At 54.0% G+C, this 27,176-nt stretch overlaps 9 protein-coding genes across 9 annotated transcripts; 7 read left to right on the top strand and 2 right to left on the bottom strand.

Moving 5' to 3' along the window:
- Positions 1–164: 164 nt before the first annotated feature.
- LAESUDRAFT_730168 (glycosyltransferase family 21 protein) lies at positions 165–1,744 on the top strand. The gene is made up of 3 exons (XM_040909785.1): positions 165–286; positions 341–594; positions 653–1,744. Exons 1-3 carry the CDS (start codon positions 183–185, stop codon positions 1,681–1,683), a joined length of 1,389 nt encoding a protein of 462 aa, XP_040760160.1. The 5' UTR covers positions 165–182; the 3' UTR covers positions 1,684–1,744.
- A 40-nt stretch (positions 1,745–1,784) lies between these two features.
- On the top strand, positions 1,785–6,289 carry LAESUDRAFT_730167 (uncharacterized protein). The gene is made up of 16 exons (XM_040909784.1): positions 1,785–2,040; positions 2,098–2,210; positions 2,262–2,427; positions 2,485–3,488; positions 3,544–3,669; positions 3,723–3,824; positions 3,882–4,014; positions 4,070–4,170; positions 4,232–4,393; positions 4,447–4,549; positions 4,597–4,736; positions 4,793–5,058; positions 5,113–5,242; positions 5,306–5,570; positions 5,621–5,766; positions 5,817–6,289. Exons 1-16 carry the CDS (start codon positions 1,881–1,883, stop codon positions 6,204–6,206), a joined length of 3,507 nt encoding a protein of 1,168 aa, XP_040760159.1. The 5' UTR covers positions 1,785–1,880; the 3' UTR covers positions 6,207–6,289.
- Positions 6,290–6,498: 209 nt separating this feature from the next.
- On the top strand, positions 6,499–9,569 carry LAESUDRAFT_815275 (uncharacterized protein). Its single transcript, XM_040914670.1, has 6 exons — positions 6,499–6,765; positions 6,826–7,009; positions 7,069–7,312; positions 7,375–8,424; positions 8,479–9,411; positions 9,468–9,569. The coding sequence occupies exons 1-6, from the start codon at positions 6,510–6,512 to the stop codon at positions 9,534–9,536; spliced, it is 2,736 nt and encodes a 911-aa protein (XP_040760158.1). The 5' UTR covers positions 6,499–6,509; the 3' UTR covers positions 9,537–9,569.
- Positions 9,570–9,571: 2 nt separating this feature from the next.
- Positions 9,572–11,746, bottom strand: LAESUDRAFT_752139 (uncharacterized protein). The gene is made up of 10 exons (XM_040911706.1): positions 11,433–11,746; positions 11,365–11,373; positions 11,249–11,305; positions 10,925–11,194; positions 10,821–10,871; positions 10,585–10,769; positions 10,513–10,535; positions 10,378–10,460; positions 10,044–10,326; positions 9,572–9,975 (listed from the first exon to the last, which is right to left on the bottom strand). Exons 1-9 carry the CDS (start codon positions 11,641–11,643, stop codon positions 10,049–10,051), a joined length of 1,167 nt encoding a protein of 388 aa, XP_040760157.1. The 5' UTR covers positions 11,644–11,746; the 3' UTR covers positions 9,572–9,975; positions 10,044–10,048.
- Positions 11,747–12,201: 455 nt separating this feature from the next.
- LAESUDRAFT_730164 (thiolase) lies at positions 12,202–13,888 on the top strand. Its single transcript, XM_040909783.1, has 6 exons — positions 12,202–12,432; positions 12,490–12,743; positions 12,798–13,368; positions 13,430–13,538; positions 13,596–13,657; positions 13,711–13,888. Exons 1-6 carry the CDS (start codon positions 12,241–12,243, stop codon positions 13,777–13,779), a joined length of 1,257 nt encoding a protein of 418 aa, XP_040760156.1. The 5' UTR covers positions 12,202–12,240; the 3' UTR covers positions 13,780–13,888.
- Positions 13,889–15,251: 1,363 nt separating this feature from the next.
- LAESUDRAFT_661947 (uncharacterized protein) lies at positions 15,252–17,238 on the top strand (the record flags this gene model as incomplete). The annotated part of the gene is made up of 10 exons (XM_040904965.1): positions 15,252–15,320; positions 15,388–15,468; positions 15,521–15,594; positions 15,642–15,706; positions 15,764–15,876; positions 15,930–16,073; positions 16,124–16,216; positions 16,401–16,499; positions 16,558–16,906; positions 17,048–17,238. 10 exons carry the CDS (start codon positions 15,252–15,254, stop codon positions 17,236–17,238), a joined length of 1,278 nt encoding a protein of 425 aa, XP_040760155.1.
- Positions 17,239–18,058: 820 nt separating this feature from the next.
- LAESUDRAFT_661866 (glycoside hydrolase family 47 protein) lies at positions 18,059–20,198 on the bottom strand (the record flags this gene model as incomplete). Its single annotated transcript, XM_040904958.1, has 10 exons — positions 18,059–18,194; positions 18,249–18,266; positions 18,324–18,493; positions 18,547–19,004; positions 19,058–19,156; positions 19,210–19,303; positions 19,358–19,475; positions 19,530–19,705; positions 19,762–19,882; positions 19,936–20,198. The coding sequence occupies 10 exons, from the start codon at positions 20,196–20,198 to the stop codon at positions 18,059–18,061; spliced, it is 1,653 nt and encodes a 550-aa protein (XP_040760154.1).
- A 2,318-nt stretch (positions 20,199–22,516) lies between these two features.
- LAESUDRAFT_661909 (heparinase II/III family protein) lies at positions 22,517–25,087 on the top strand (the record flags this gene model as incomplete). The annotated part of the gene is made up of 4 exons (XM_040904963.1): positions 22,517–22,918; positions 22,970–23,350; positions 23,406–24,601; positions 24,655–25,087. The coding sequence occupies 4 exons, from the start codon at positions 22,517–22,519 to the stop codon at positions 25,085–25,087; spliced, it is 2,412 nt and encodes an 803-aa protein (XP_040760153.1).
- Positions 25,088–25,722: 635 nt separating this feature from the next.
- LAESUDRAFT_762759 (uncharacterized protein) lies at positions 25,723–27,008 on the top strand (the record flags this gene model as incomplete). Its single annotated transcript, XM_040913152.1, has 2 exons — positions 25,723–26,082; positions 26,148–27,008. 2 exons carry the CDS (start codon positions 25,723–25,725, stop codon positions 27,006–27,008), a joined length of 1,221 nt encoding a protein of 406 aa, XP_040760152.1.
- Positions 27,009–27,176: the final 168 nt, after the last annotated feature.

Below are 27,176 nucleotides of genomic sequence, written 5' to 3'. Positions count from 1 at the left end.
AACAAGACGAAGGTCTGAGGCTCGAGTGTAGTGTGAGGCTCGAGTGACGCGGGTTCCAGACTGGGCCACCGTGACTGTCGCCCGAGTCCGAAGGCCGAAACGCGGCGTGACGGACGTGACGGAACGCGACTCGGCCACAGGCGCCCGCACAGTAAGCCTTCAAGCTTCAGGCCTCTACTGCCATGGTATCTGATGGCTACGGAATGCTGAAAGTGATCCTGGCTTGCACGGGCGTCGCCTGGTACACGTTTATATTTTCCTTGTGCCTGCTGGGATGCGTCGCCGCGTAAGGTCACGCTCAATCACTTCATTCATGCCTTGCTCATCCTTTTCTTTACAGCCGCAAGCGGTACAGAAATCGCCCGCTTTCGGCCCTTTCAACAACTGAAACCTCTTCTGTTCCTGGAGTGTCCATACTGCGACCTTTGAAAGGCCTTGATACAAACCTCTACGAGAACTTGGAGTCCACATTCACGCAGGAGTACCCAAATTTTGAAATCTTCCTGTGTCTGGAGGATGAGCAGGACCAGGCATTCTCGGTAGTGCGGGACTTGATCGAGAAGTATCCGAACGTGAATGCGCACATCATCATAGGCACGTTATTGCTTTATGCTAAATTCTCAGCCTGAAACGCGAGCTGGCATATGAACAGGGGAGGAGGTTGTGGGAGTCAACCCAAAAATCAACAACCTCGTCCGCGCGTACCGTGAGGCTGCAAACGATATACTATGGGTTCTCGACTCCAACGTTATGGTTGCGCCAGGCACCTTGACGCGATCCGTCGAGGCCCTTGACGGTCCCGCTGACTTCGCGACTCCCTCTTCTCGTCGCCGCATTGCGCTCGTGCATCACGTCCCCTTCGCCTGGTCAAGCGAATTCTCGCTTGGTTCTCGCATCGAGGAAGCATTCCTCAATACTAATCATGCGAAGATGTACATTGCCATCAACACGGTGGCGATTGACTCTTGTGTGATGGGAAAATCAAATCTATACCGCCGCTCCGATATCGACCGGGTGGACGGCTCTCTCAAACCGATCGCGAACGCAGCGGAAGGTGGCAGCCACGGCAGCCGGGGAGGCACGAGAGGACTAGCAGCATTCGGGCGCTTCCTAGCGGAAGACAACATGATTGGTGGTGCTCTCTGGCATGAGCTCGGCGTGCGCCACGATCTCTCATGCGATGTCGCTCGAAATGCTGTAGGAAACATGACCGTAGCCGACTACTTCTGGCGACGCGTGAGATGGGTGCGCGTGCGCAAGCATATGGTCCTCGCTGCGACGCTTATCGAACCATTCACGGAGTCTGTCGTGGTCGGAATCTTGACTTCTATCTGCTTGCGATACTTGTTCGGAATACCCATTTGGTTGTTCCTGCCGATTCACTTCCTGCTGTGGCTCACTATTGATTTGGACGTATGCGCTTCGATTGCGAACCACGCCGTACCCGCTGCAAACCGCTGGCTGTTTATTGGAGCTTGGGCTGCCAGGGAGCTTTTGGCCTTTCCCATTTGGTTGTATGCGATTGTGGGGGACGAAGTGACTTGGAGGGGGAAAAGATACCAGGTGCTTCGAAACGGTGAGGTGCGGAGATTGGGACAAGGGGAGGGTGGATTTTGGACACATTTCATGTGGAAGCGTGGAAATGCTACAAGTAGTTACGAGCCATTGGGACTTAACGAATGAACCTGGAGAGGGACTGTATGTGCTGGATTCACTGCAATCTATTTATTTAATATGTCCGTGGGCGTCAAAGCGTTCGGTCGCCAAGGATTAGACGCTGAACCCTGATCAAGTACCTGTGCAATACCATCTCCTTCTCGCTACGGTGGCCACCTCGCTGTTGAGTTGCTGAGATCCTACTTGCGTCACCATTCTGGTATATGGCAGACTATGAGTCCGAACGACAGCGGATCATTTCGTCTGTGTTCACGAAGCTGAATGCCACAGGTCATGATGAACAGTACGTTGCGCATGTCAAGATCTGGGAGGAAGCTTCGCAAGAAGAAGGTGGCAGGAAGCCGAGATACATCTTGCTTTCCAGTATGTGTGACTTTCGGATCCACTATTCCAGGAACGAGCTATGAACCCGGCATGTAGTGGCCAACAATGGATCTGGATTCATACATAAGTCCAAGTTGAATTCCAATGGCCTGTTCTCCGTGGGGAAGACATGGAAGATTACTGAGCTTCGTGGTATTGAAGTTACCAGTGTAGGTGTCCTCATATGTAGGCTGAGACAATACGACTGAACCTGTACGTAGCCGACGTCTTTCAATGTTACGATGGCCAGAACCTACCGCTGGCAGACAGAGGATCCAAGGAATCAGACGAGCTTCGTTGCGTCACTCATCCAGCTTTTCCACACTGTCACGTCAGGATCTGCACCTCTGCAACTAAAGGGAGTGAGGGTCCCTGATGCTCCTTCATGTATGTGTTATGCACCGATACGTGACGCGATAAATTCATTGACACGGTGTTCCTCAGCATCTCGACCCCCTGCTTTGGACTTTACGACAACCACTGGCAGGAGAATGGACCGAGCGCCCACACCTACCAACGGTGCACCTCTACCGCCAGCATCACCGAGACGGCCGGTAATGAAGGAACCCCATGAAACGCATCAACACAAGCATAGCGAACAGTTTGACGAGTTCCCCCTACCCAAGCCTCATGCGCTCGGCTCGACAAGGCAGAGGGCAGGAACATTAACTCGCACCGACTCTTCTGATACTACGGCCTCCCGCACTGCTACTGTCGCGCCGGACCGCTCTGGGACGCCATCCCGCGGTCGACCAAGCACGCCTTCTTCTCAACCCGCTATACCACTCGCGTTACGGCCCGGGCATACTCGTCGAGTCTCCAACGTTTCCCAAATTAACGGTACCTCTTCCACGGTGATCTCTCCAACCACTTCCACGCCACCGCGAGTCGTGCTACAGACCCCGCCGACAAATGCTTCCCAACCACTACCGCGGGTTACCCCACAGCCCCCGCCTGTCAGCATAACCACCCGTCTAAACGGCGCAGGCGCAAACCTCGAGGTGCCGTCCACATCGCCGATCAACCGCCATTCACCACTGTCTACATACTCCTCCGTCCCGGAACCTGTTCAGCTGCTTGTGCCAACTCCACGGCAGCCCTTATCTGCACGGAGATCGCCCTCAAGGGCACCCACCATGGAACCTGGTGAATCGGGCCAGCCGCGCCGGGAGCAGAACGCGCGCATCTCGTTCTATGACCCCACGAATCAGGCTACCATCAATCGCTTGCTGTCAGGCGATGTTATCATCCACGATGATGTCGACGGCGAGGGCGAGGACACTGCCACTCAAGAGGACGAGAATGCACTGGACACGCTGGAGAGCATGGAAGAGATGCTGGAGGATTCTGAATGGGGAAACGATGATATTCTTGGAAGAAGGTCTGTGACCGGCGCCGCGGATCGGATGGAGGCAAGATTGTTGGACGAGTTGACAGCCTTAGAGAAGGTTCGGCAACTAATGTGTTTGCGAGTGTCGTGCTGAGTTTCCGCGATCTGAACAGGCTAATATCTACTCCTTCATTGAGTCAGACGACAGAGTCAACGTCGTGCTCAAGTATATCGATGAAGCCATCATGGAACTCGAAGGGATGGACAGCGTACTGTCATCGTACAAGATCCATCTGAATGTTCGAGTGCCCCAATTCGCTCATAGGAGTAACGCTGACAGACGTCTCTTCAGGCCGTCAGCGATGATATTGCCTATATCCAGTCGCAGAATCGTGGACTGCAAGTGCAGATTCAGAACCAACACGCCCTTATGGCAGAGCTGGAGGAACTGCTGGTACGGGGTTTGCTATTTTACAGCAGTTTGTCATCACTGTTAATACATCTTTCTTAGCAAACTGTACATGTCGAGGAAGAAACGCTCCTCACCCTCACGCAGGAGTCGCTCGAGAAACCTGCCAGCATACAGAGGATCGAGGGCGCAGCTACAGAGCTCTATAAGGCCCTGCAGGCTGGTAGGGACCGAGGTTCGTGTTGCACTATGTCATACGTGGATTCATTCCTGAGCCCCATTGACTGCAGACATGGCGGCTACCATGGAAAGACTTGATGAGTACCGTACTCACAACGCTCACTTCTGCAAGCGCATATTAGATTTCCTGTCAATTATGTTCACTGCGCAGGTACGTTGATGGCCCTTTCTCCGCAGCACACCTCATAACGCTCTGCATATTGTCATTATAGTCGAAAATACTGTTGGGTGACAATGACGGTGTGATTAAATCTCCGCAGGGAAAACCATCGTTGGCAGACCATAAAGTGTTGGAGAACTATCTTGGCCGGTATAGTGGATTGATATTGTATCTGAAGGAGATGGAGGAATCCATATACGGCAAGCTCTGTGCCGTAAGCTATGCTCTTTTGGTTCTCTCCATCCTTGAGCTGACTGTTACACCCAGGCGTACTTTTCCGTGGCGAGCACTCTCCATGGTACACAAGTTAGAGCACTGATGATCATATGCGGCAATATGATCAAGAAGGTCACAGAGGACGATTCGGAAGGTGGGTTTCGGCTCTTTGGAAGGGGTTGATTTTTACGTGTAGTGTAGGTTTCGGCGGGGCGACACCGACCGCCGCATCTTCGAAGGCCGCGTCTGGAATGCGTCGCGCCGGCACTATCGTGCGTTCACCGCTGGAGGGTCGCAAGGAAAGGAAAGAGCGGTCAGACGGCGATAGCACTGCTTCCGAAGCGAGTCTTAACATTCGCTGGCAGTGCGGGTGAATATTGACCGATTTTTTTCTCAGGCATTCGGGCTTGTCCTTGAGCAGCTCGCCCGTGCAGTTTACCATGAGGAGGAATTCATAGCCGATTTCCTTCAAATCAACGATGCTGGGCTGACCTTCGCGGACTACATGGGCCTGGAGAATTACTTCCGGAGACAAGCCTCAAGGGCTGCTGGGCTGAGTTCGGCGACTATGAAGCTTGTGCGGGGAGCGATGGATCTGATTTTTGGCTTCATCGCTACCGAGCTCAAAGGATGGCTCGATAATGCGCTGGCCAAAGACCAATTGTGAGTATTCGTTGGTCTCCCGCAGAGCCATAAGCTGAGGGTTTTGTGCACAAGACACATTGTCGGTATCATTGCGACCCTCGAGCGGTTCCTGGGGGATGCAGAAGAACATGGGAATGCTTTCTTGCAAAACATGCTGGAGAAACAACATGGGCGATTAAAGGGGCTTTGGGAACGTCGCGTCGTAAGCAGCAGCAGCGTGAGTACGGTGACGCGACCCTGATCATGGATCAATCGTGTGTTACAGGATGAGCACATCAAATCCATTGAGGATACAAAGCTGACCAGCAAGAAGCGCAACGGAGTTGCGCCATTCATCAAGTACTTCCCTGTCTACGTCGGCCGCGTGGAGACGCAGCTGGTGGGGGCGGATACACTGGAGGTACGGCATACAGTGGACCAGTCCTACGGCAAGGTTGTGCAGTCCATGTTTGGTGCGCTCAAGCATATGGCAAAGATGGAAGGCGAAGGCGAAGACAAGGGGCAACTTAACTACCACGTTATTCTGATAGGCAAGCTTGTTTGCTAAGTTCGGCGGGATCATGGCTTAGAACTATCACAGAAAATATGCACTATTTCGTGGCTGAGATTTCTCAGCTGCAGATAGGCTCCATCGTTAACTTCCTCAAAAGTGCGGAAGGTATTTACGAGGAAAACCTCAACGCGTATGTCAGGATCGTGTTGCGGCGGCCATTCTACAAGATCATTGTGGGTCTCTCCGCCACTCAATTCATCACAGCTTGTTCATTCACTTCCAGGAGTATTTCGAGGGAGTCGAACGCCTTCTCAAAACCACTGCGCCGACGGAGGTGTCATCCAACGGTGCTTATTCAAAGGCAGCGCTGAAGAAGGTTGTCAAGGAGTACAATGCCAAGGATGTCCGGAAGCATGTCGACACCCTGTTCAAGAGGGTGGAGAAACACTTCACCGAGGCATCCGAGAAGGCCACCACGGAAGATGTCAGCACTGGCATTGCGTCCGGTACAGTGATGGTCGGTGTTTGGAAGGCATGCGAGGAGGAGCTGCTCAGGATCACAGAGTTGTTTGCGAAGCGGATCAACCAGTGCTACAAAGACACTGGTATCGCGCTCGAATACTCTGCTGCTGATGTCGAGGCCGCTTTCAAGCGGCATCGCGTTGCAGCGTAGAGGATACCTGTACTATATTTGGATTCTGTACTCGAAAGATTTATTGTGCTTGGTCACCATCAGTCTTGTTCAACGACCTCTGGCAATCATTCATACTTTCATAAAAGGAGTTGATTATTGCCAATAGTATTGATATCAAGTCTTGGTGGCAGCGCGCCACTGAGGAGGCGCACACCATATTTGGAAAGAGACCTCCGCATCTAGATTCAGCGCGGAGTTGCACAGAAGCGCCCGCTCGATCGCGTCTCGATCGCGAATGCAACCGTCCACGAGTCGTGCGTGCCGTGTCTTCATTCTACTCGCATGGCCTCGCCTACCGCCTCTCAGACTGGTCCACAGGACAGCGACGACGAGGACGAGCAGTTTTGGTCTGTGATAGAAATCCTTGGAGAGCGTGGCGAAAGATACAAGGTCAAATGGGAAGGAGATGATCCTCGAACAGGCAAACCCTGGCCTCCGAGCTGGGTGTCAAAGAAAGATTGCACAGGCGGCTTGGTACAGGCATGGGAAGACAAGAAAGCTGGGAAGAAAGGGCAGGTAGGGAAGAGGAAGACTATCAGTGTGTCTAGAATATCGCGTCTAACGCGTCGAGTCTAAGCTAATCCAGTGTTGTTTCCAGGCACAGCTCGTGCTCTCACGACGTCTCCAGAGACAACAAAACGATCGACACGTACCGTCTCTAAGACATACAAAAAGCATCGACCAATCGCCGGACCTTACCAACTCGCGATCCTCCTCTCTCTCCCAGTCTCGCGAACTCGTCAAGGACACGACCTAAAACTGGGAGTAGCGCTCATGCAGCAGTGCATGATGGGAAGCATTATGACATTGACAAAATTGTGCTGACAACGAAGAAGGGCAGGAAACGTGTCGAGGTCGCAGTGCCTCCACTTCCATATCCTGTAATGAAGGAGAAGATTCCGGACAGAAACGAGAGTCCTGCAGAGCTCTTTGATGCTGTCTCAACCATCAAAATCGGTCCTCCCCGCGGTGTCAAACGAAAGAGGCCATCCTCGGGTGCTGCCGCGAGAAAGAGTGCCCGCACATCTATTGTAATCACCGATTTTGGAGTAGAGGAGCCAATGCACATCGACGCAGTGGACCAGGTGAGTGAATGTGACAGAGAAGATGTGAAGAATGCTCATATTCAATGTTGTCCACTGACAAGTATGAATCTCATGGTCTCGATGAAAACGACACACTCTATACCCACAACGGAGACCAGTTTGCCCCAGAGGTTCAATCTCCTTCCCTCACCCCACCACCCAGTCCCTCCTCGCGTACCCGGCCTAGCGCATGGCTAGATAGCCCGCCCAAGGTTACCCCGATACCCAGCACCCCTCGTCCTCCAGTAGCATCTGTTCTGCACACCCCCATGAAATTGAGAGTGAGACCCCGCAGCCCACAGAATGTAGAGAAGCCAATCGGATATGTGGAGTCGCCGATTGCCGATGAGGACCGACACACAGATGTCATTCTCCCATCGGTGGCCGACGAAACAGAAATAGAGGGGACTGCCAGCCAGAGACCCATAAAACCATTGCCGCTCTACTCTCGATCGTCTCCTACTGTCCTACGCACGTATCGTACGGCGCGGAAGTTGAATGAGCTGGCCAGCTTTACTGGGCGATTCCGCTCTCAAGAGGAAGGCCGCCAAGTCGCATCCACGCTCGCCATCCTGAAGGAGAAAGCCAGGGGCAAGGGCAAAGCGCGATACGTCGAGTCTAGAGAGGTTGACGAGATCTCGGACTTCGGCGAGAATGGCCTCGCATACCAGAGTGCTGCGAGACGTCGTGGGAGCGTTATCACTGAGGATGATGATGTCGGTGGGGACAGCCAGTTCGATGACGCTCCTACGCTTTATTCACCCGAGGAGAACGCCGAGCGCGACATCACAGAGGAGGCTGATGGGAATGACTGGCTTTTTCAATCATCTACAGAGTCTATCCCAGCCAGCGTTGCCGGCGGCCTGGTCCCAGATGGTCAGGAGTCCTTCTATTCTTCCGAAATATTGGGCATTCAAGACGCGCATGATCCCAACGCGGACGCTCTCGTGCAGGAATTGGTAGACACATATGTCGACTTCAGCGGCGGACAAGGCGAGAGACAGCAGCAGTCCCCTGCTGAAGAGCCCGCTGAGCTCTCGCTAGGTCCCGAACTCCCTAGTTCGAAGCGAAAAGCTGGGCTCCTACAGGAGGCGAGAGAGGTGCGGCGGAAGGTGAGTTTGTAACTGCCTCAGTGATGCAGACGCAATGAACTCACAGTTATGTAGCATTGGCTCAGGAAGAGCGCGCCTCTTCACAGGCTGGCACCTATCTCAGAAGAGCTGCCGTTCACCGCGTCTCCGCAGCAGGCGGGTGTAGACAGTCAAATTCCGGGAACATCAGCATTCCGACACCAGCCGAGAGACCTCTCGATCAACCTTGAAGAAAAGGACGCTCAGATTGCGCAACTCACGGAGCAGGTCGCCGAGTTGAACTTGAAGTTGGAAACGCTGCAGGAGGAGAACGTAGACCTTAGCACCGTGCGCAAGGAATTGGGCTTGAAGTACTTTGAACACGAGCGAGCACAGTTGGAGATGAATGCTATGCGTTTCGAGCTGCACGAGCGGCAGATATTGATTGACGATCTCAAACGGGACAAGGCGAGCGCCAAGGACGACTTATCTGCTTTGGAGAACAGACTACAGGAACAACAAGGTCTACTTACGGAGACACAGAAAACCAAAGAGGAAGCGGAGACGGATCGCCAGCAGCTCCGGGAGCGCTACAATCAAGCATCGGCGCACGCTTCCGACCTCCTCAAGGAAAGAGATGAGTTGCAGAAACAGCTCGACCTCGCCGCGGGCCAGCTGAAGGACGGGTTGCCCATGTTGAAGGGGGTGTATGAGGATCGCATCAAGAAAATGCAAGAAGACTTGGACAAATGGAAGGCACTCTGCAGGATGCTCATGGACAAGGACGTGCGATCGACCGACGACGTGCGCACGCGCGCCGCGATGGAACCGCTCCTCAGAGAGGAGAACGAGAACTTGAGGCAGGAGATAGCGGTGTTGAGGACCCTCTACGGGGACGGCGGCTCCGCCTCTGAGGAACCGAGACGCAACAGCGAGTCGGAGGTTGACAACTTTGTGTGCCAGTATACGGGCGCGTCGGGCTCCGCCTCTGGCGTGACGCCGTGCAATGCTGTGTTCTCGTCGCCTGAGGTAGACTAACTTCCGCGTTCCGCACTTCTGTCACCCTAACATGCCGTCCTGCACAGGAAGTAAAAAAGCATGCCATATGCACGCATTATCCGGATTTGCAAAACCATTTCTATGCCGTCTCGTAACTTTCGTGCTCTATAGCGTTGCTGCAGCTCATGATATCTAGGACATATGTAAATATTGTATCTGACAGTGTACATGAAATATATCAACACGGATGGAATCACGAGGATTCACATGTACTCTGGCGTTATGCAGCACTGCCGTCTGTCCTCATTGCAACGCCTGCGAATACTGGGGAGGTGCACTACCCTGTCCGTGTGCTGTGCAATGCATCCATTGAACGTATCAGCCGGCAATCATCATGCAGTGAGCGCGAGGCAAAACGCGATGGGGTCACGTGGACGCGTTCAATGAACGACGCGACGCGTCCTCTGTTGTCGACGCGGTAACCGGTAATCGCGCAAACCCTAGGGAATCATCGTAGAGCATGGCACAGCGAACTGTAACACGGTGCACGGCGGAACCCGCGAAGGATTTTATAAAAAAATATCCAATCGCGACCTTTAGATTTTCCCCGCAGATAAAAGAGTCTCAGCCAACAGCAGGAGCACCGGAAATTGACTACATACAACGATCATCCGTCCGCCAGCTCATGCAACCCGAACACCGCCACCGTGTTCTTCCACGCCTTCTCCGTCACCTTCTCGAACGGCACGCCCTCGTTCAGCCGGTGAATCACCCACGCGACGCCGCCGATGGCGCACGGCTCGTTGCGGCCCTTGACAGGCTTTCCGTACACGAACGCCTCTGGTCTGTTGGCGGGAGGGAAGTAGAGAGCGTTGAGAGATGCTGGGAGTGAGACGAGGTGGGCCTTTGATGCGTGTGTTGAGGTCAGAGTGCACCACGGGGAATCTGGATGTGGAGAGTAAGCAAAGGAGAGAGGGCGAGGGAAAGCGGGAATACCTGTCTCGAACATGATCTTGTCAGGGCGTATTGCTTTCGCCGCGGAGAGGTTATCTTCCGTTTTGAGCGAACATCCATTCACGCTGAGTAAATGCCATTTAGCGCGTTTGAACGATGGAGATCACAGAGCTATACCTGATGTGGAAACCCATATCCATCTACAAGGACGGAAGTTTAAGTACTTTGTATGCGAATAAGAGTACTCACGAGCTCCGTCGCCTCTTCTGCCGTCCCCGTGAAACTATGCACGGCACCGCCATTCCCGCCGACAGCCTTTCCGCCATCTTTATCGAATCCTTCCTCTCTCAGTATTCGAACGAAGTCTGCGTGCGCGGCGCGTAAATGCAAGAACAGAGGAAGATGGTACTTCTTCGCAAGTGCCAGTTGAGATTCTGAAGTTCACGGTAAGCGAGTGATACAAGAGTGGAAGCAACGCTACTGACTGAAGTGTCTTCTCTGCACCTCAGGCGAAGCGAAATGCGTCCTATCGTAATCTTGAGAAGAATGTGAACATTAGATGGGGATGATTCTTCGGTACGGCACACACCTAATCCACACTCTCCTACTGCAACAACTCTTCCTTTCCCCTTCAGATTGCTCTCGATCAGGATATCGAGTTCGGTAAGGTAGGCCTCCGGACCACCCTTGAACTGATCAAACTGTTTCGAGCGCGTCGGGTGGCAGCCGACCGTCGCGTAGAATCCGTACTGCTTCGCGATCTCTAGTGCTTCTCTTGACTCGTGCAGGCTGCCGCCGGTGACGATCATGGACTGCACGCCTGCAGCGCGGGCGCGCTCGAGCACGGCCTCGAGATCATCTACGTGGATACAAGGTGATGAACGCAGAAGACGAAGGGAAAAACGGGACGCACCATCGTGCTTCTTTCTTCCGTGGTAATATCCTCTGAATATGGAGTCTGTCAGATTCACTATTCGTTGACAAACGGTCAGTGTTGCGATTCGTGCGATCGCAGCGGATGATGCTTGCCTCCGATATCTAAACGCGGTCCTCTCAGGCTATCTGCAACAGGATAAAGAACCGGAGCAACCACGCACCGATATATCTAAGCTTTCCCTTGACATCCTCAGTCGTTTTAGCGGGAACGACTATGACAGGCATGCCTGATAGGGATGTTGACGAAGTGCGTTCCTGGATTGAGTGCAGAAACCGATTGGTCGGTCTGAGTGCTGGTAATGCTAACAGCGAGCCCGAGCTCAGAGGTACGCGCGGTAGTGAGCGAAGCTGTAGCTGTGCGAACGCAGTCATAAACGCTTCGCGCGCGGTGCCGCCGAGTCACGCATGGGCGAGTCCTTTGGGTAAGTCGATAGCTGTGAACGGTCGTGGTCATTGGTACGAGCGATACCCGCAAGAATGAATTTCGCATTGAACGCTGTGAGTTGTGGCCCGCCGGTGCACCGCGCTGTGTATTTTACAAGCGATCATTCTGCAGCTGTAAGCGCTTGAGCGCTTTAACTTCCAAGCTGCTTCCTGCTATTCCCGCTACTGCATGTTCGAGTGCTACCACTCTGAGCCAGTGGCCTCTGCTTTGCAGAGCGCATCATGAATTGCCTGCATCCCCGCCTACCCCACCCCCACATATGGCCCGCAAGGAACGGAGGGTGCCAAGCTGTGCCTGCTGGGATCGTCTGATCCGGAGATATCACATGAGGGACCCGTGCCCGAGTGACTTTCTCATACCCGCTCCCGCACGTTCACCCGTCCGACCTCCTCTTCTCGCTCTCTTCCATTCAGCCTCAACCCGCACAGCACATAAGGCGCGTCTTGCCCTCCTCAGCACTCTCCCCTCGTTCTCACCTTAGCGCTCCAGACGTCTTTTTCTCTGTGTGCCAGGCAACTGCGACGATGGCGATGGAACGTGTGAAGCAGCTAGTGTCGCACATGACGCCGGGCTCGTCAAAGGGCGTCGCGGCGCTGGAGCGCAAGAGCCCAGATGACGTGGTTATCACGATGGCGATTCGCTCGCCGCTCTGCAGAGCAAAGGGCGGAGGATTCATGCACACCCGGAGCGACGAGCTGCTGGCAGAAATGTTCAAAGCGCGTGTTTTTTCCCTCTCAAAGTTCACTAGCATCGAACTCATCGAATCCGTACAGCAAGCGATTGCAAAGTCGGGCGTGGATCCCGCACACGTCGGCGACATCACCGTGGGCACAGTGCTCGCACCAGGCGCGACGTACGAGGCTCGTGCGGCCGCCCTCGCGGCAGGCTTCCCCGAGTCTGTGCCTGTAGTGACGATCAACCGATTCTGCTCGTCAGGTCTCATGGCCGTGACGGACATCTCGAACAAGATTCGGGCGGGACAGATCGAAATTGGTCTGGCAGTCGGCGTTGAGAGCATGTCCAATAAGTATGTCATTCGTTGCTCTGGCCCTGCCCAAGCTCACTAACATGTAAAATCCAGCCCAGACAACGGCGCGCCGCCACTCAGCGAGAGCATTAAAGCTCACCAGGTTGCATGCGACTGTTCCATGCCGATGGGCCGGACGTCGGAGAACGTCGCTGGAGATTTCAACATCTCGCGCGAGGACATGGACGACTGGTCCGCCAAGTCCTTCCAGCGCGCCGAGCGCGCAGACAAAGCTGGCTGGTTCGCCAACGAGATCGTCCCCTTCACCGCATACGAGAAACCCGACGAGACCGGCAAGCGCGCGACGAAAGTCGTCGCGAAGGACGATGGGATCCGGTATGGCACGACGAAGGAGGGGCTGCTGAGGATTAGGTCGGCCTTCCCCCATTGGCAGCCCGCGCAGACCACCGGCGGCAATGCGAGCCAGATCACGGATGGTGCGGCGGCGGTGTTGCTGATGACGAGGCGCAAGGCGGAGGAGCTGGGACTAAGGATCTTGGCGAAACATATCACGACGGCGGTTGCTGGCGTGCCCCCGCGCGTGATGGGCATCGGGCCGACACATGCAATTCCCAAGGCTCTTGAGCTAGCTGGGATCACTCAGGAGGATGTGGATCTCTTTGAGGTAAGTACAGTCGAGGGTCTTAATGGGTGTGACCAGTATTTACACAATGGCGACGCGACAGATTAACGAGGCATTTGCGTCAATGATGGTCTACAGCCTACGAACGCTAGGACTCGACCCCGAGAAGGTAAACGTGAACGGCGGTGCGATCGCGCTGGGACATCCTTTAGATACGTACCATCTTCTCTGCTCATGACGTCCTTGACTTACACTCACAGCCACTTTACGCGCCACAGGTGCCCGACAGCTTGCAACCGGGCTGAACGAGCTGCACAGAAGGAAGGGCAAGGTAAGCTTCTCGCTCTGACCCTCATTAGCACCGCGTCTGACGTGACTTTGTAGATTCTGGTTACTTCGATGTGTATTGGTACCGGCATGGGTGCTGCGGGGGTGTTTGTCGGTGAATATTGAGCGTTTCTGAGGGAGTTAGGCGGCTGCGCAGCACTCAGAACTCTGCATGATTCCTCGCGAGGTCACCTGTGATTATATACTTAGCTGGGCTGTTTTCGTGACGACCTTATCGGCAACGAATGACTAAGTGCAGGCGGAGGCCGCGACCGCAATGTGGTTCGCGACCTGCTTCCGCGTCTGAGACTCACGTTGACCGCTGACATGAACAGCTTCATCCCTACCGCAGCGCGGCTGCTCGCCAGGATCCAGCTGAATTGACGGTCCTGGCAATGTGGGAAATTTACGGTACTGCAGGCGCGCGCTCGGGCCCCTCAACCGTGTTGCCATTTTGGGCATTCAACGCCAGCAGGACCCGGGCAACTCCTATATAGGAGTGTCGCAAAATAGCATATTTGAGGGGCCCCAAATCGCGATTTCCTTGTCGCGGATTGCATATTTCAGACCTCGGAGGCCCCAAAAGGCTCCAAAAAGACCCTTATCCTTATCGCAACTTAGCATATTTCGGGACCTGATGGGTGTCGGAGAGCCTCCCGATTTAGGCATGTCCAGGTGGCTAACCACTGGTATTGATCGACAAGGCCCATTGATGCGACAAGGCCACCATGTAGCCATATATTGACATAAAATAAATAATTTCCTGCCCGATAACCATCATGGTACATGCGTGATTTGTGACATCCAAGCCTAATTTCCTGCTATGACTTGTGTAGCTCTCCTTCCCCTGAGTCTCACTTGAATCTCATGAAGCTGTAAGATACAGAATCTGCATTTGCTCATCAAGACCTTCTTGTTCTGATCCTAAATGAACAACAAAGAATATTCTATGATGACATTGAATGCATCTGTGGCTTTTTCTTCAAGATGTCACCCCTTGTGATGATGGCATCAACAAACATCAGCTTGATACACACTCAATGTAGCCTCTTTATTATCACAACATCCTTACGTGAGAGTAGCGGGCGATCTCGCAAACGAATCCGTATGTTTTTGACTCTGACGTAGCGTGACATATGGATGTGACGTATCGTTACAAAACGTGACATAGTCACGGGTCTTGTCGCACTTTGCATACTGGAGGCCCGAAAGTTTGCATATTTCAGGCTCATTTTGGAAGATTTTTGCGACACTCCTATATAGGAGTTGCCCGGGTCCTACGCCAGCCCACGGCGTTTCTCACGCCGCTAGTTTATGTGTGGCTCACCTTTTTGGCCCACGGAGTTCATTCAAAAGATTTTTAATTGAAATAATCAGTTGGCAAGTATTCCCCTGAGCTCTTTTTCTAGGTTTAAATCGGGTTCTCGCATACGTAGACGGGTGGCCGGCGGTGCCCCCTATGGGGAGTTGGTCCGGGGTCCTCAAGTCCTATCCCGTGGTAGTTGCTTACGTCAGCGACAGCGGACCGTCAATGTGACGGAAGGACCACTCTATAGCTGAACGTTATTTATCGTGACCCGCGAGCGATTCTCCTTACAATGAGCGGACGCAAGTTAAACTCTCTCGAACGCGAGTTACATCAGTTTGCCCTGACGAGGCCGGACAAAGTGTGTGATCTTTGTCGCACACCTACTATCTACGATTGCCCAGAGTCTGACCCATGTGGCTCTTCAGGTTGTCACCCAAAAGGCGCTCGAACGCTTCTCGCCGAGCCCCAAAGCACTTCTTCCTGCAATCAATTTTCTTTTGGGCACGGTGCGTACGTTTCTGGATGGCTAGTATATAGGCAATGAATGGTTTCCTTCAGGGATTGTTCGTAGTGCTGATAGGTGAAGATTCTGCGATCTCGTACAGGGCAGTGACGCACGATGAGATCGAAATGTGGGTTGCCGCCTTTGTGACGAAGGAATCGGCTGAGCTTCCTTCAGTAAGAAAGGTCTCAATCAGGAGGAAGTATTGGTCATCGACAGGATCCGAGCAGCAGGCAACGAAGGTTGGTACCGAAAAGTGGCGCGTATACCGAGTCTTGACCCTGTCTCCCTCCGACTAGGCATCTGGACGAAACATATCAAGGCTAAAACTCAACTGCATCAAGTCGTTGTTGATAAATGTTTGAAGTCACTGACACAGAAACAATTGATAAAGACCGTGAATGATGTTCGAGTATGAGTGTTTCGCCTTCTGACTAAGGCTATCATAATCACTTGTTTATTCAGCACTCCGCGCGCAAAATCTACATGCTGTCGCATCTCGAACCATCAACTGAGCTGACGGGGGGACCATGGTTCACCGATAATGAATTGGACACCGAATTTATCAAACTATTGTCTGGTGTTTGTTTGAAGATCATACGAGACAGAGTGTGCAGGAATCCTCATAATGAGGAGCTTGATCTGATCATCATTCATAGAGTTTCCCGAAAACTTTGCAAGGACAGGACAGTCGCAGCAGGCAGGTGTATCCGCTTTCGTATTCATCTTACCCAAATGCGCAGCAAATCCTGGTGAGTATCATCATATCTTGGACAGGTCGGGTGGATCGCATTTCATGACGGCGCTATTCTCGGATATACGTTGGATTGTCGTTCAGTTGGATTGCGCTAGATCATCCTGCATTGCCATATATTCACGGATCACTTGTTCTGATCTTGATTCTCAACTATGATTTACATGCTAATGAATATGCAGAATTTCTTGAAGAAGAGTGGTGTCACAGAAACTGACCTGACTGTGGAGCATATTCAGATTTTATTGGAGGTATTGATTTGGGACGGCAAGATCGAGAAGGTAGTCATTCAAAAGAGTCGTGGCGAGAGTTGCACCACTTACTGCTATCTGGTAATAGATTCCTGCGCTCCACATCCCTGGCTGGGATATCGATAATTCTGAGCATGAAAGTTTGCACGAAAGCCAATTATCGCTGCTCGAGAAGGGATCGAGGGGAAAGAAACGAGCTCGCAGGGACTTGAGCGATGATTCTGATCGTGGGGGCAAACGGAAGAAAAGGCACCACACGTCGGACAGCGCTCAGGCTACCGAAGATGATACTGCGACAGGCGATGACGATAGATCGCTGAGGAAGCGACGTCGGAAGCGTAATACCCCCTCTGTTGACGACACAAAGTTAAAGGGAAAGAGAAGAAAAATGGATCGCAGCTCCTTTGGTGACACAGAGGATGAGGGATCGACAGAATGTTCAGAGAGTGCCACCAGCTCCACCGGTGGTCGCACAGCGGGCAGTCGAGGTGCCGGGGAAAGCAACGGTGTGCAGACTTTGGGATACCGCAATCCATCGTCTAGCACTTTCCTCTCACACAACATGGCGGCAATAGGAGGTGTTCACCATGCAGGCGGAGTTGTATACCGGGCCGTATATGAAGAACGCGTGTCTCTGGGCCTGTACCAGGCTCCATGCGTCCTGTGCCCGACGTTTGAGTTCTGCAAGGGTGGTGGACCGGTCAACCCTCGAGAATGTGTCTACTATGACTCTTGGCTTACGGGAGGGAAGGCGTGTATGAATTATTAATCCTGCGAAGGGATGTTCAATATACCTTTCGAGATTAGTAGGTGTGACGGTGCGAAGACTGTTTTTCTCCTTACGGTTGCATTGCGTGGTGAGTTTATTCATATTCATCCTTCATCTCTGATATTGAATGCGAGCCAACAACGGAATATATAACCGTGCGGTTTAGGCAACGTACGCGCAAGTGCCGTACACCACCTTCGTAACTGGGCCAGTTTCTTTTTCCGGCGCTCCAACCGGCGAGCTCGCACTGGGATAGTGTCTTCTTCAGCCACTTCCAACAGATTCGAGAGTACTGTTGATTCTCCGCGATGTGAAGTAAGCATGCATTCGCCCTCATTAGCACCGCGTCTGACGTGACTTCGTAGATTCGGTTACTTCGATGTGTATTGGTATCGGCATGGGTGTTGCGGGGGTTTATTGGCGAATACTGAGTGGCTACGAGGCGTTTAGGCGGCTGCGCAGCATCCAGAGCACGATTCTTGTGAGGTCACTCGCAATGACATACTTTGCTGGGCTATTTTCATGGATACGTTATGAGAGCGAATAGATGGGAGCAGGCGGAAACCGCGACCGAAATGCGGCTCACGGCCTGCTTCCATGTCGGAGACTAGCTTTGACCGCTGACAGCTTCTCGCTAGAGCGTAGGAAATGAAATCATGGCGAAAGCGAAGTTCTGATGTGGCTACACCCTGCGAACAGATAAAAGGCCTGCGCAAGTCGTGAGGTCCTTGATCGTTGTGGCACTCTGAGAATTGCTACGGCAAAGCAGGAGTCCGGACGGCAAATTTGTCATGAATCATCTCGATAATTTACTGGAAGGTCACAATATCCCATATGCCTCCTTCTCTTGCGCAGTCCATTCGAATATGGGCAGGGGATGTGCCTCGGTGTTGAACACCCATTGATCCAACGGAACGATCTCTTCATCGGTGAAGAGCAAGAAGAGGTACTTCAACCTGCGCGGCAAAATTGTTGTCAGTGAACCTAGGTTCAGTCAGGAAAGCACTCACGTCTCCGCCAGGAAGAAGCTGCAGATCAGATGGCACTCAGTCTACTTATATCTCATAAACGGACATTACACATACCTCGGCATCTCGTTCTTCTTCGTCGCCGGTGACTTGTCGACTGAGACTAGACTCGCGTAGCCATTATCGGTCCGCGTTTCTTTCTCAATCGCTTGGAACACCGCCCACCCACGCTCCCTCCAGACCTCATCACCGGTAGTCCTCCACAAGATGTAGAAGCTCTCCACAGTCTGCCCGGATCTCACAGTCAGCTCCGACCTCCACATCAATTATTGCTACACACCTCTGGTCTGAGATAGTATCCAGCGTTTCGCAAGCGGTAGTCCCGCTCGCCCTTCCTCGCGGGGCGAATAGGCGCAACGCCCGGCGGGACGCCGCCTGGCTTGCCTGCATCCTCCCACTCCTCCAAATGCGCGATCCACAGTCCGCCATGCGGGTTCTCCGGGGTCTTGCGTATCTGGTCCATGAGCACGATGTCCGGCCCGAGGCCGGTGGGATGGTCAGCGTAGGTCAGCCAGCACGTCTGCGCGAGGCCCTCCGCTGCCCACTGGTGTATCCGCCTATCGCGGGGGCCGAGCTCGAGCGTCTGTGCGCCGAGAGCCAGGAGACCTGGGAGGAAGCAGGAGAGGTGCTCGAAGAGGTGGCTAGGCGAGCCGTTCGTGACATCTGTGACGTAGAGCATCTGGCGAGATCGACTGAGATAGAGGAGGTTCTCGATGATGCTGTTTACTGCTCGGATGTCTAAGGAGTACAATGTTCAACACTGCTACGTTCAGGTGCAGGAGCGCACGTACATAGGTCACGCGCCTTGGTTTCAGACTTTGATGTCAGGAGCCACTGCTTCAGGAAATATTCATGGGCACTATCGGCAAATGCTCCGACGGAGAACTGCTCTGCACGACAGTGAGCGATATATATCATTGAGGAGTCGAGGAAACTCTCTTACTGTTGATCGGCACTCCTTTCGAAAGACTCCACCTTGTTGGGAACATTCCATCGGTAATGTTTGCATCGCGCATGATATCCATGATGTGTTCGACCTGCCACAAGATCCATGACAAATCGGCAGAGCATGGTACGGAACACGAACTTACGCTATCATAATATTGCCTCCGACCAGTCAAGTGGGCCAGGTACTTGTACTCCAGCTGGCAGCTGGCGACCTCAGCCCATAGTACCGTTCCTTTGGTCCAGCCGCCTGATCTCTGCCCGCTGCAGTGTGTAGTGAGCACGACGAGAAGCATTCTCAATGAGGAATGTACGTACGTGACGGTATTGACTGCATAATCAGGCAGTCCCGAGTTGGTTCGCAGAGCGGGAAGGAGCCTGCTTCCGAGATCGTCTGCTCGGACGAGAAAGACCGGCTCACGAGAGAGCGCGTAGGCAGACAGTAGCCCGCCCAAGTACCGGATAACGGTCTCAAAAAAGGGAGCATATCGTTTCTAACAGGAGACAACTGTCAGAGTGCCAAGGCATCGAGAATTCTGACTGAGCGTACCTCCTCCATGTCAAAGGTCATGTTCGCTACAACGGGCAACGTGTCGTAGAATTCGTGATGAAGACCCATGATCCACATGGTGTCTAAGCTATCGATTAGGGTCAAGCCCCAACCATTGAAGCTGATCTGAAGTGAGACTCGACCGCCAACTTCCCCCAGAGACCCACCACTCACTTGTTCACAGAGCCCTCTGACAAGGGCAGCAGCTCGTCGTCATTTCCCGCATGCTCCTTGTACTCCGTGTAGGCATACATGAAAGCATGCCGCACGGCGTCGGCGCGAGGACCCCATGTCTTGCTCGGATGACGAGGTGGACGCGGAAATCCCGGAGGCAGGGGTGGTGGTTCCAGCAGCGGCCATGCGAAGTAAAGCAGAACCCATACGAGGAAGCCAGCTCCTAAACTAAAGGGAATGAGACGAGCTGTCGGTTTGTGCATCGCAGATCAAAGCAGAACGAGAAACTATCAAGAGGTATATATAACGAAGTCGCAGGCTCGGTGAGGGCGACAGTGTATAATGTGATTGCTGGTATATGTACACGCTGGCAGGATTGAACGATCCTGAAAACGTGCTTATGAAAAGAGTGACTCAGCCGACCGAGAGAAAGCGTCGTTGAAGAGTTAGCATAGGAAGCAGAATGCTGCCAAGAATCTCAGCCACACATTGGCGCAACGGCCCGTGCCTGAAAAGGCAATCGAGTTTGTTTGTTTTCCTCGGAATATTCATATCCGATGACCATCGCGCAGCTTCATACAAATTGCAAAACAATAATTGGAGTCTACATGGATGAAACATGATGCGTAACTAGTATGCCGGTGGGAAAGCGTTGTTCTCTGTACGCTCTAGCCAGCAGATCCAATCGTCGGCCATGGAGATAGGTCAGAGTGACAAAGTTGCGCATATATTAGAGCTGGCGCCCAGCGGCGTCATTGCGCCTTTCGGCTGGACGGTGAAATAAAGTCGTCCATATATTCTGGTATATGTGCATCGGTCGCTCTTGCCTTGGTGTGGCCCTCTGTGACAGGACGCGTCTGGTCGTGACGCTTGCTATTTTGGCCGTCATATTACGTGTCACGATCGCTTTGCCGCGCGTGCAATGCGGCTGGGTGCCAGCCAGCCTTGACTAGCTTGCGAGCCCTAAGCGCAAGATACTCTTGAGTCTCGAAACTCAGGCATGCTTGCAAGTATTTCCTGTTCTCTGTGCCATCGCTCGTGCATCCGAACACCGCCTCTCCATCTTCTATTTGGCGCCAACATGCACTCAGCGTTCCTTGCCTAATAAGTTGTGACAACGTCGTAATGGAGCGCAGTGTGTGGTGTTTGGTGTAAGTGTTGCACAAGATGCTGGGCTCGTCCGAGGATGTCGCGGCGCAAGAGCCCGGAAGTCGTGTGGTCATTATGATAGCAATCCGTAGGCCCTAGGGAAAAGGGTTCGGCATCGGAGGCGATGAACCGAAGGCGGAATCATGCACGGTGCGTTGTTCCTTCAACTGGATCACACTCACTGCATTCGTACAACAAGCAATTAGAACGTCCGGAGGTAGACCGCACATGTCAACGCATTACCAAGGTACGAAACTCGCATGATGGCGCGCCCGAATTTCCGGAGTCATTGGTGACGACCACCCGCTGTTTCTCCTATACCCTCATCGTTGTGACGGTTCTCTTGAGCCAGATTCTGGCGGATCGGAATTGTTCCAGCTGCTGACGTAGAAAGCGTCCTCAGCTAGGATGTCGTTGCAGTCTTAACGCGGTGATTGTGGCGTAATTTAGAGTCAGATTATGAATGGCGCTCGCGCATATAAGGAGGCGGAAGGCGGAAGAGCGGGGTGCTGAAACGTTGGCGAAGGGCAAGCTACGAATGCAATCGCTGGGTGCCCCCGCGTGATGGGCATGAGGTCGACACAAGCTGTTCTCAAGGCGCTTGGGTTGGCCTTAGAAAGCTAGGAGATCGTGGATCTGATTGAGGCAAGTACAGACGAGAATGTTGGTCCCGGCTCGGCACTGACACGATGGCGTTTCGGCAGATCAACGATGGGCTTGCGTCATGAGGAATACCTTGTACTGAAGTTAGGGCTTGACCCTAGGCCACAAGTGCACCGGTGCGGTCAGACTAAGCATTCTCTAGATGACTTCTGTATATTTTCGTCTAGGACATCTGCGGACTCTGGTATTCCCGGCTTTTTCGCGCGCTACGGGTCCCCGGCGACTTGAGACCGGGATGAACGAGGGCTGCATGAGAGCATCCCACTCCAGCAACATGCGGCCTCGTTGTGTCCACGTCGTTCCGTGAGTTCTGATCAGTTTGACGTGAATTGACACCGGTGTGGGCGCCGCAGGGTGTCCGCCCGCGAACAGTGAGGCTATTGGGCGGCCGCAGAGCATCCCTCAAAGGTGTTCGTAGTTTCTATGCAATTCTGAGGTCACCATGCAATGGCTATTTTTACGGGGGACGTTCAGCGCAGCGAATGGGGTTAGTGCGACCGGGGATGTATCATACGGCCCCTGGCCCGGAGCGCGTCCCAGAGCCCGGGCGACGACCTTGGCACGGCCAGCCACAGCTCGGCAGCGCGGATGCCGGCGCCTGCCGATCGCTGTTCACGCGCGGCTATGGTATGGGAAACATAACAGCAACGAACAACTCGACCCCGGCCTGCAGCGCCCGTCCAGACAAGTCTTCTTTCCTCCCATCCTCATTTACAGGCTCATCGCCCCCCCGTCCCTCCTTTGACTTTCGTTCTCAGCGCTGCGGGCCATGGCGTACGCATACGCCCCTGCCGACAGCACAAATGCCCTTCAGCCAGAGGTACATTCCCCCGGCGAAGCGACCCCTCGCAGTGACCCGTACTACAATGAATCCCGGGGCTTCATCTCGTCCTCGCGTGGGGGCAAGAAGAAGCACAACTACTTGCGATGGTTTATTATCGCTGTTCCTATCCTCATTGCTATAATTCTTGCTGCCGTCCTCGGCGGCGTCCTGGGCAGCCGGGCCCACCACCATACCTCGGCATCATCATCCAGAGTGGCACAGGCCTCGGCCTCGTCCAGCGAGAGCGCCGTCGCCGCTGCAAGCTCCGCTGCTAGTGTCAAGGAGGCCATTGGCGTCTTCGCCACGGGCACGGACAGCGTGTATATGCTACCCCTGTACCCTTCTACGGTTAGCTGGTTCGATATGAATTGGCGTGGCGCCCGCTTATTTGTTGTCTAGACCAATACAGCTGCCTTCACTAAACCCACCTTCCAGGCGGAAGCGTCTGGTGTCAGTTGGCCCACCGACCCATGGCAACCGTCCAACCCCTCGCCGACCGAGGTACGCCCCAACCGCCCCCGAATCATCGCGCCGCAATACAAGTGGGATGCACTGCCGAATCTCATCAAGAACGAGCCGTACCTCAAGCTCTACAACGACACCATCTTCGGCAATGCGACGGAATACTACAACCAGGATGTCGTCGCGTATTTCCTGGATAGCGGTAACGGTATCCTCGATATCGCGCGTCAGATCAAGATGAGGATCAAGGCATTCTCGTATGCGTACCGCATGACAAATGACACGAAGTGGTCCGACAGGGCGTTCCAGGAGCTTCAGGTAAGGCGTTGTGGTGGTTTGATACGCGCTCCAGCGATGCTCACCGCGTCGTTAGAATGCTGCTGGAAACGGAACGAACAGCTTTGGTCCTGATGATGCGACTCGTTGGAACCCAACTCATTTCCTTGACACTGCGGAAATGACAGCTGCGTTCGCCATCGCGTACGACTGGATGTACGATGCATGGTCGGATACTGAGAAATCGCAGATTCTCTGGACCATGGTGGAGTATGGCCTCAACAACGGTGTTTTCGCTTACACGAACAGCAACGATGGATACTACGGATGGTGGACTAATAACACACAGGGCAACTGGAACTGTGTTTGCAATGGCGGTCTTACGATGGGCGCGCTAGCCATCCTTGGCGATGATACGTCTGGCCTAGCGGAGCAGATACTCGGCTACACCATCCCTAATGCCATTTTGAATTGCGCAGAGGCGGTTACATCAGACGGGACATGGCAGGAGACGCCCAACTACTGGTACTTCGGGGTCACCGGTCATGCCGAGATGATTTCTTCGCTGGTGACGGCCACTGGGTCTGACTATGACCTGCTGTCCACCAACCCTGGGTTTGAATATACCGGTCTCTTCCACATGCATGTCACTGGCCCGGGCTCCATGTTCGAATGGGGCGACAACGGTGTCAACTTGTACTCGACCACCGCCAACCCGATGTTCTTCTATGCCGAGCAGTACAACCACCCCGAGTACATGCTGTTCCAACGTGACCAGCATGATGCACCTTCCGACCCGTGGAGCATGTTCTGGTACAACCCGTCAGTTTCGGGCGCGTTCTGGGATGGATTAAACCTCGACGGCTTCTTCGACAACCACACGGACCAGTGGGGTTCGATGCGCACGAGTTGGACGGACGAGGACGCGTTATTTATTGCGATGAAAGCGGGGATGCTGCAAGGACATCAGACTCACAATGATCTCGACTGCGGTGATTTTGTGCTGGACGCCCTCGGCACGCGGTGGGCGGGAGAGCTGGGAGATGAGAACTACCTTGACACCGGCTACTTCAGCAATGATACGCAGGAAAGTGATCGGTGGCTGTACTATCGCAAGCGGACGGAAGGTCAGAACACCATCCTGGTCAACTACGCGAACCAGCTTGTCACGGCTACGCCTACGATCAGATATGGCACGGACAACACCACGCAGGGATCGAGCACTGTTTTCTCTGTACCTGACAATTCGACTGCCTTTTTCACTGCGGACCTGGCGAGTGCCTACGAAAACGTGTAAGTGTGGCTTTGAACGTTCACTGTGCGTCGGCGCTTATTTAATGTTGCAGGACCTCGTTCCAGCGCGGTATCCGCATGATCAACAGCCGGAAGCAGGTGCTGCTTCAGGACGATATCACCGCAGATGCACCGATCCAGTGGCGCATGCACACGAACGCGACCGTGACCGTGAACAGCGAAGGCAACGGCGCGACACTGCAGATCGGAAACGAAAAGCTTGAGCTCACGGTGCTCTCGCCGTCGAGCGGGTACAAAATCACGACGGAGACACCGGCGGCGCGGTTATCGACGGACCCGCCCCTGCCTTCGGGCCAGACGGACCTGCCGAACACGGGGGTGACGGTGATCATGATCAGCCTGGACGCAGGCACATATAGCCTCCAGGTATTGTTCAACCCGCAGTGGTCCGACATGTCGTCGAGCGAGTTTGTAACACCGCCTTCTGTCTCCGTCAGTGACTGGACGCTGACGAGCCACAACTAATGATGGACGTTTTGATAATTTTTAAGCCCGCCATAAGGACGGATGTTCTGTCTACTATATGACAGTGATGGACCGTCCGCTTGATACCGCAGGATTTTCGTGTCCACACTAGTGTACGATTCTCATTTACTTGCTTTGTTGCGAGAGTAGCTTGTGTGCCTTCTGTGGGACAGTAATACATACGAATGGCACGGTGCGTGCGATGCGAAAGGGATGCTCTTGGCGAGAATTAATGAGGCTGGCGGCGGCTGACGGGCGCTAGCGGGTTGTCAGGCTCGCGCCCCCGCAACGCCGCTTGCAGCTGAACGACGACGACGAGCAGTGCTTGACAACTGACTGTGACCCGCTGCCTTTATTTCCATCCTTTGCCCTCACACTCTTTCACTTCCACGGCCAGTCAGGCTTCCTCCAGGTGTCAGGTGCGTTTAGCTCACGTTCATCTTCCATCTGCCTCGTTCCCTCCTCCATCTTCTCCTCGACCCTCATCCCCTCCGGCTGGCCCACCCATTCTGCACGCCGCTGCTACTCGATTTTTCACGATCTTTTCTCCATCCAGTTTACGCGTAGACGCTGACAGTCGTTTCCTCTAGCCTCTCTCAACAGCTACACACTCGGCCAGGAAAGTATATATAAACATGTTCATCTCAAAACCCAGGAAGGTCACCCTCACACTCGTTTGCCTTGCAATTGCCCTCGCGTTCGCCACCGTCTCGGAGGCCAGCGACTTGACGCTTCAGCGTCGCGATCATGTCGACCTGCGGCGGATGATCAAGAAACGCGCGTCCTCAGATCCAGTGCTGGGTCTGTTCACCGATGGTAATGGTTCTGGTGGCAGCTCGACGGCATCTGATAGCAACACTGCTGCCGCCACGACCGCGAGCAGCGCGGCTGCTGATACCTCGTCGGCGGCTGCCACCACGTCCGCCTCTGCACAGACTTCTTCTGATGCCGCGACCACCAGCTCCTCATCGGCTGCTGCTACGACACAGTCTTCAGTGAGTTTAAAATGCAGCAGTTATCTCAAAATATACAGTATTGACCTCGGATTCACACCCCGCAGTCCTCCGCTGCTGCTGCCACGACATCGGCAACCACCCCGAGCACGTCCGCTGCAGCTACACCGTCGACGTCGGCTCCTTCTGCGACTACTTCTGCACAATCGCAAGCGGCTTCTACGTCTGGTGCAAACACTGCTACCACCGCGCGGACCACAAATGCCAACAATGCTGCGACCTCTCCAGCTGCAAGCGCTACCCAGGATACCCAAGGCTCCACGGATTCAGCTGACGACCAGCTCACTGGCACAGCTACCACCAGCACCATCTTCACAACTCCTTCGAGCAGCGCGTCGTCCGATGCGACCTCCAGCGGCACGTCAAAGACCACCCGTAACACCATCATTATAATCATCGTCATCGCTTCGGTAGTCGGATCCGTTTCCATCGGCTGGACGCTGTTCCGCAAGTGGAAGCTCCGGCCCTCATCCAGCTTCGACGAGCGCATGCAGCCCATCGACTGGCAGCCCACCAGCGACGATAGCGTTAACAAGCGCGCCTCGCACGGCTCGTTCCACTCTGGGACCGGCCATGGCGACTTGGGCGGCTACGGTTTGTCCGACAGCGGGCACGGCACGAGCAACCTCCAGCCCGTCCCCGATCACGACTTCACTGCCGGCGCGTCGCTCGCACCCGTTGGTGGCTATGCCGACCTGCAGCGCTGCCCGAGCCCTCAGCCACAGATGGGCGAACTCGCGCGTGGGCTCAGCATGTCGCGCCCGTCGGATCTCTCACGCAACCCGAGCATGATGCACCAGAACTACGACGGGTACGCCATGCCCCCGCCGCCCGTGCACTATCATGGCGGCGGGTACGACGCGTCCGCGTACGGCTACCAGAACCACATTGGTGCGCCTGGCTATTAGGCGTCCGCTGGCGGGGAGGACGAGGCAGGCTTGTGGCTTGGTCGGCTGACTGACTGATTGATGACGTGCCATTGCTGCTGGTGTTGCTGGAGCCATGTACGCATACAAACGAAGAGAGCTATTCAAGATATACCTTACTTATCGGCCCTTGCCTGGTCATCCGCGCCG

Source organism: Laetiporus sulphureus (genome assembly GCF_001632365.1).
Source record: "Laetiporus sulphureus 93-53 unplaced genomic scaffold LAESUscaffold_48, whole genome shotgun sequence".
NCBI classification, from domain to species: Eukaryota; Fungi; Basidiomycota; class Agaricomycetes; order Polyporales; family Laetiporaceae; genus Laetiporus; species Laetiporus sulphureus.
The sequence above is the reverse complement of the archived record's forward strand: the minus strand, read 5'-3'. Positions and strand labels throughout refer to the sequence as shown.

What these genes read in the sequence shown, in the direction of transcription:
- LAESUDRAFT_730168 (XM_040909785.1), top strand. Translation starts at nt 183, where the DNA reads ATGGTATCTGATGGCTACGGAATGCTGAAAGTGATCCTGGCTTGCACG. An exon ending in CTGCTGGGATGCGTCGCCGC is followed by an intron (nt 287 to 340) that starts GTAAGGTCACGC and finishes TTTTCTTTACAG; the next exon opens with CCGCAAGCGGTACAGAAATC. An exon ending in GAATGCGCACATCATCATAG is followed by an intron (nt 595 to 652) that starts GCACGTTATTGC and finishes GCATATGAACAG; the next exon opens with GGGAGGAGGTTGTGGGAGTC.
- LAESUDRAFT_730167 (XM_040909784.1), top strand. Translation starts at nt 1,881, where the DNA reads ATGGCAGACTATGAGTCCGAACGACAGCGGATCATTTCGTCTGTGTTC. An exon ending in GTGGTATTGAAGTTACCAGT is followed by an intron (nt 2,211 to 2,261) that starts GTAGGTGTCCTC and finishes ACCTGTACGTAG; the next exon opens with CCGACGTCTTTCAATGTTAC. An exon ending in CACAGAGGACGATTCGGAAG is followed by an intron (nt 4,550 to 4,596) that starts GTGGGTTTCGGC and finishes CGTGTAGTGTAG; the next exon opens with GTTTCGGCGGGGCGACACCG.
- LAESUDRAFT_815275 (XM_040914670.1), top strand. Translation starts at nt 6,510, where the DNA reads ATGGCCTCGCCTACCGCCTCTCAGACTGGTCCACAGGACAGCGACGAC. An exon ending in ACATCGACGCAGTGGACCAG is followed by an intron (nt 7,313 to 7,374) that starts GTGAGTGAATGT and finishes TCCACTGACAAG; the next exon opens with TATGAATCTCATGGTCTCGA. An exon ending in CGAGAGAGGTGCGGCGGAAG is followed by an intron (nt 8,425 to 8,478) that starts GTGAGTTTGTAA and finishes ACAGTTATGTAG; the next exon opens with CATTGGCTCAGGAAGAGCGC.
- LAESUDRAFT_752139 (XM_040911706.1), bottom strand. Translation starts at nt 11,643, where the DNA reads ATGACTGCGTTCGCACAGCTACAGCTTCGCTCACTACCGCGCGTACCT. An exon ending in CAGAAGAGGCGACGGAGCTC is followed by an intron (nt 10,536 to 10,584) that starts GTGAGTACTCTT and finishes CCGTCCTTGTAG; the next exon opens with ATGGATATGGGTTTCCACAT. An exon ending in CAAGATCATGTTCGAGACAG is followed by an intron (nt 10,327 to 10,377) that starts GTATTCCCGCTT and finishes CTCCACATCCAG; the next exon opens with ATTCCCCGTGGTGCACTCTG.
- LAESUDRAFT_730164 (XM_040909783.1), top strand. Translation starts at nt 12,241, where the DNA reads ATGGCGATGGAACGTGTGAAGCAGCTAGTGTCGCACATGACGCCGGGC. An exon ending in GTTGAGAGCATGTCCAATAA is followed by an intron (nt 12,744 to 12,797) that starts GTATGTCATTCG and finishes TGTAAAATCCAG; the next exon opens with CCCAGACAACGGCGCGCCGC. An exon ending in TGCACAGAAGGAAGGGCAAG is followed by an intron (nt 13,658 to 13,710) that starts GTAAGCTTCTCG and finishes GTGACTTTGTAG; the next exon opens with ATTCTGGTTACTTCGATGTG.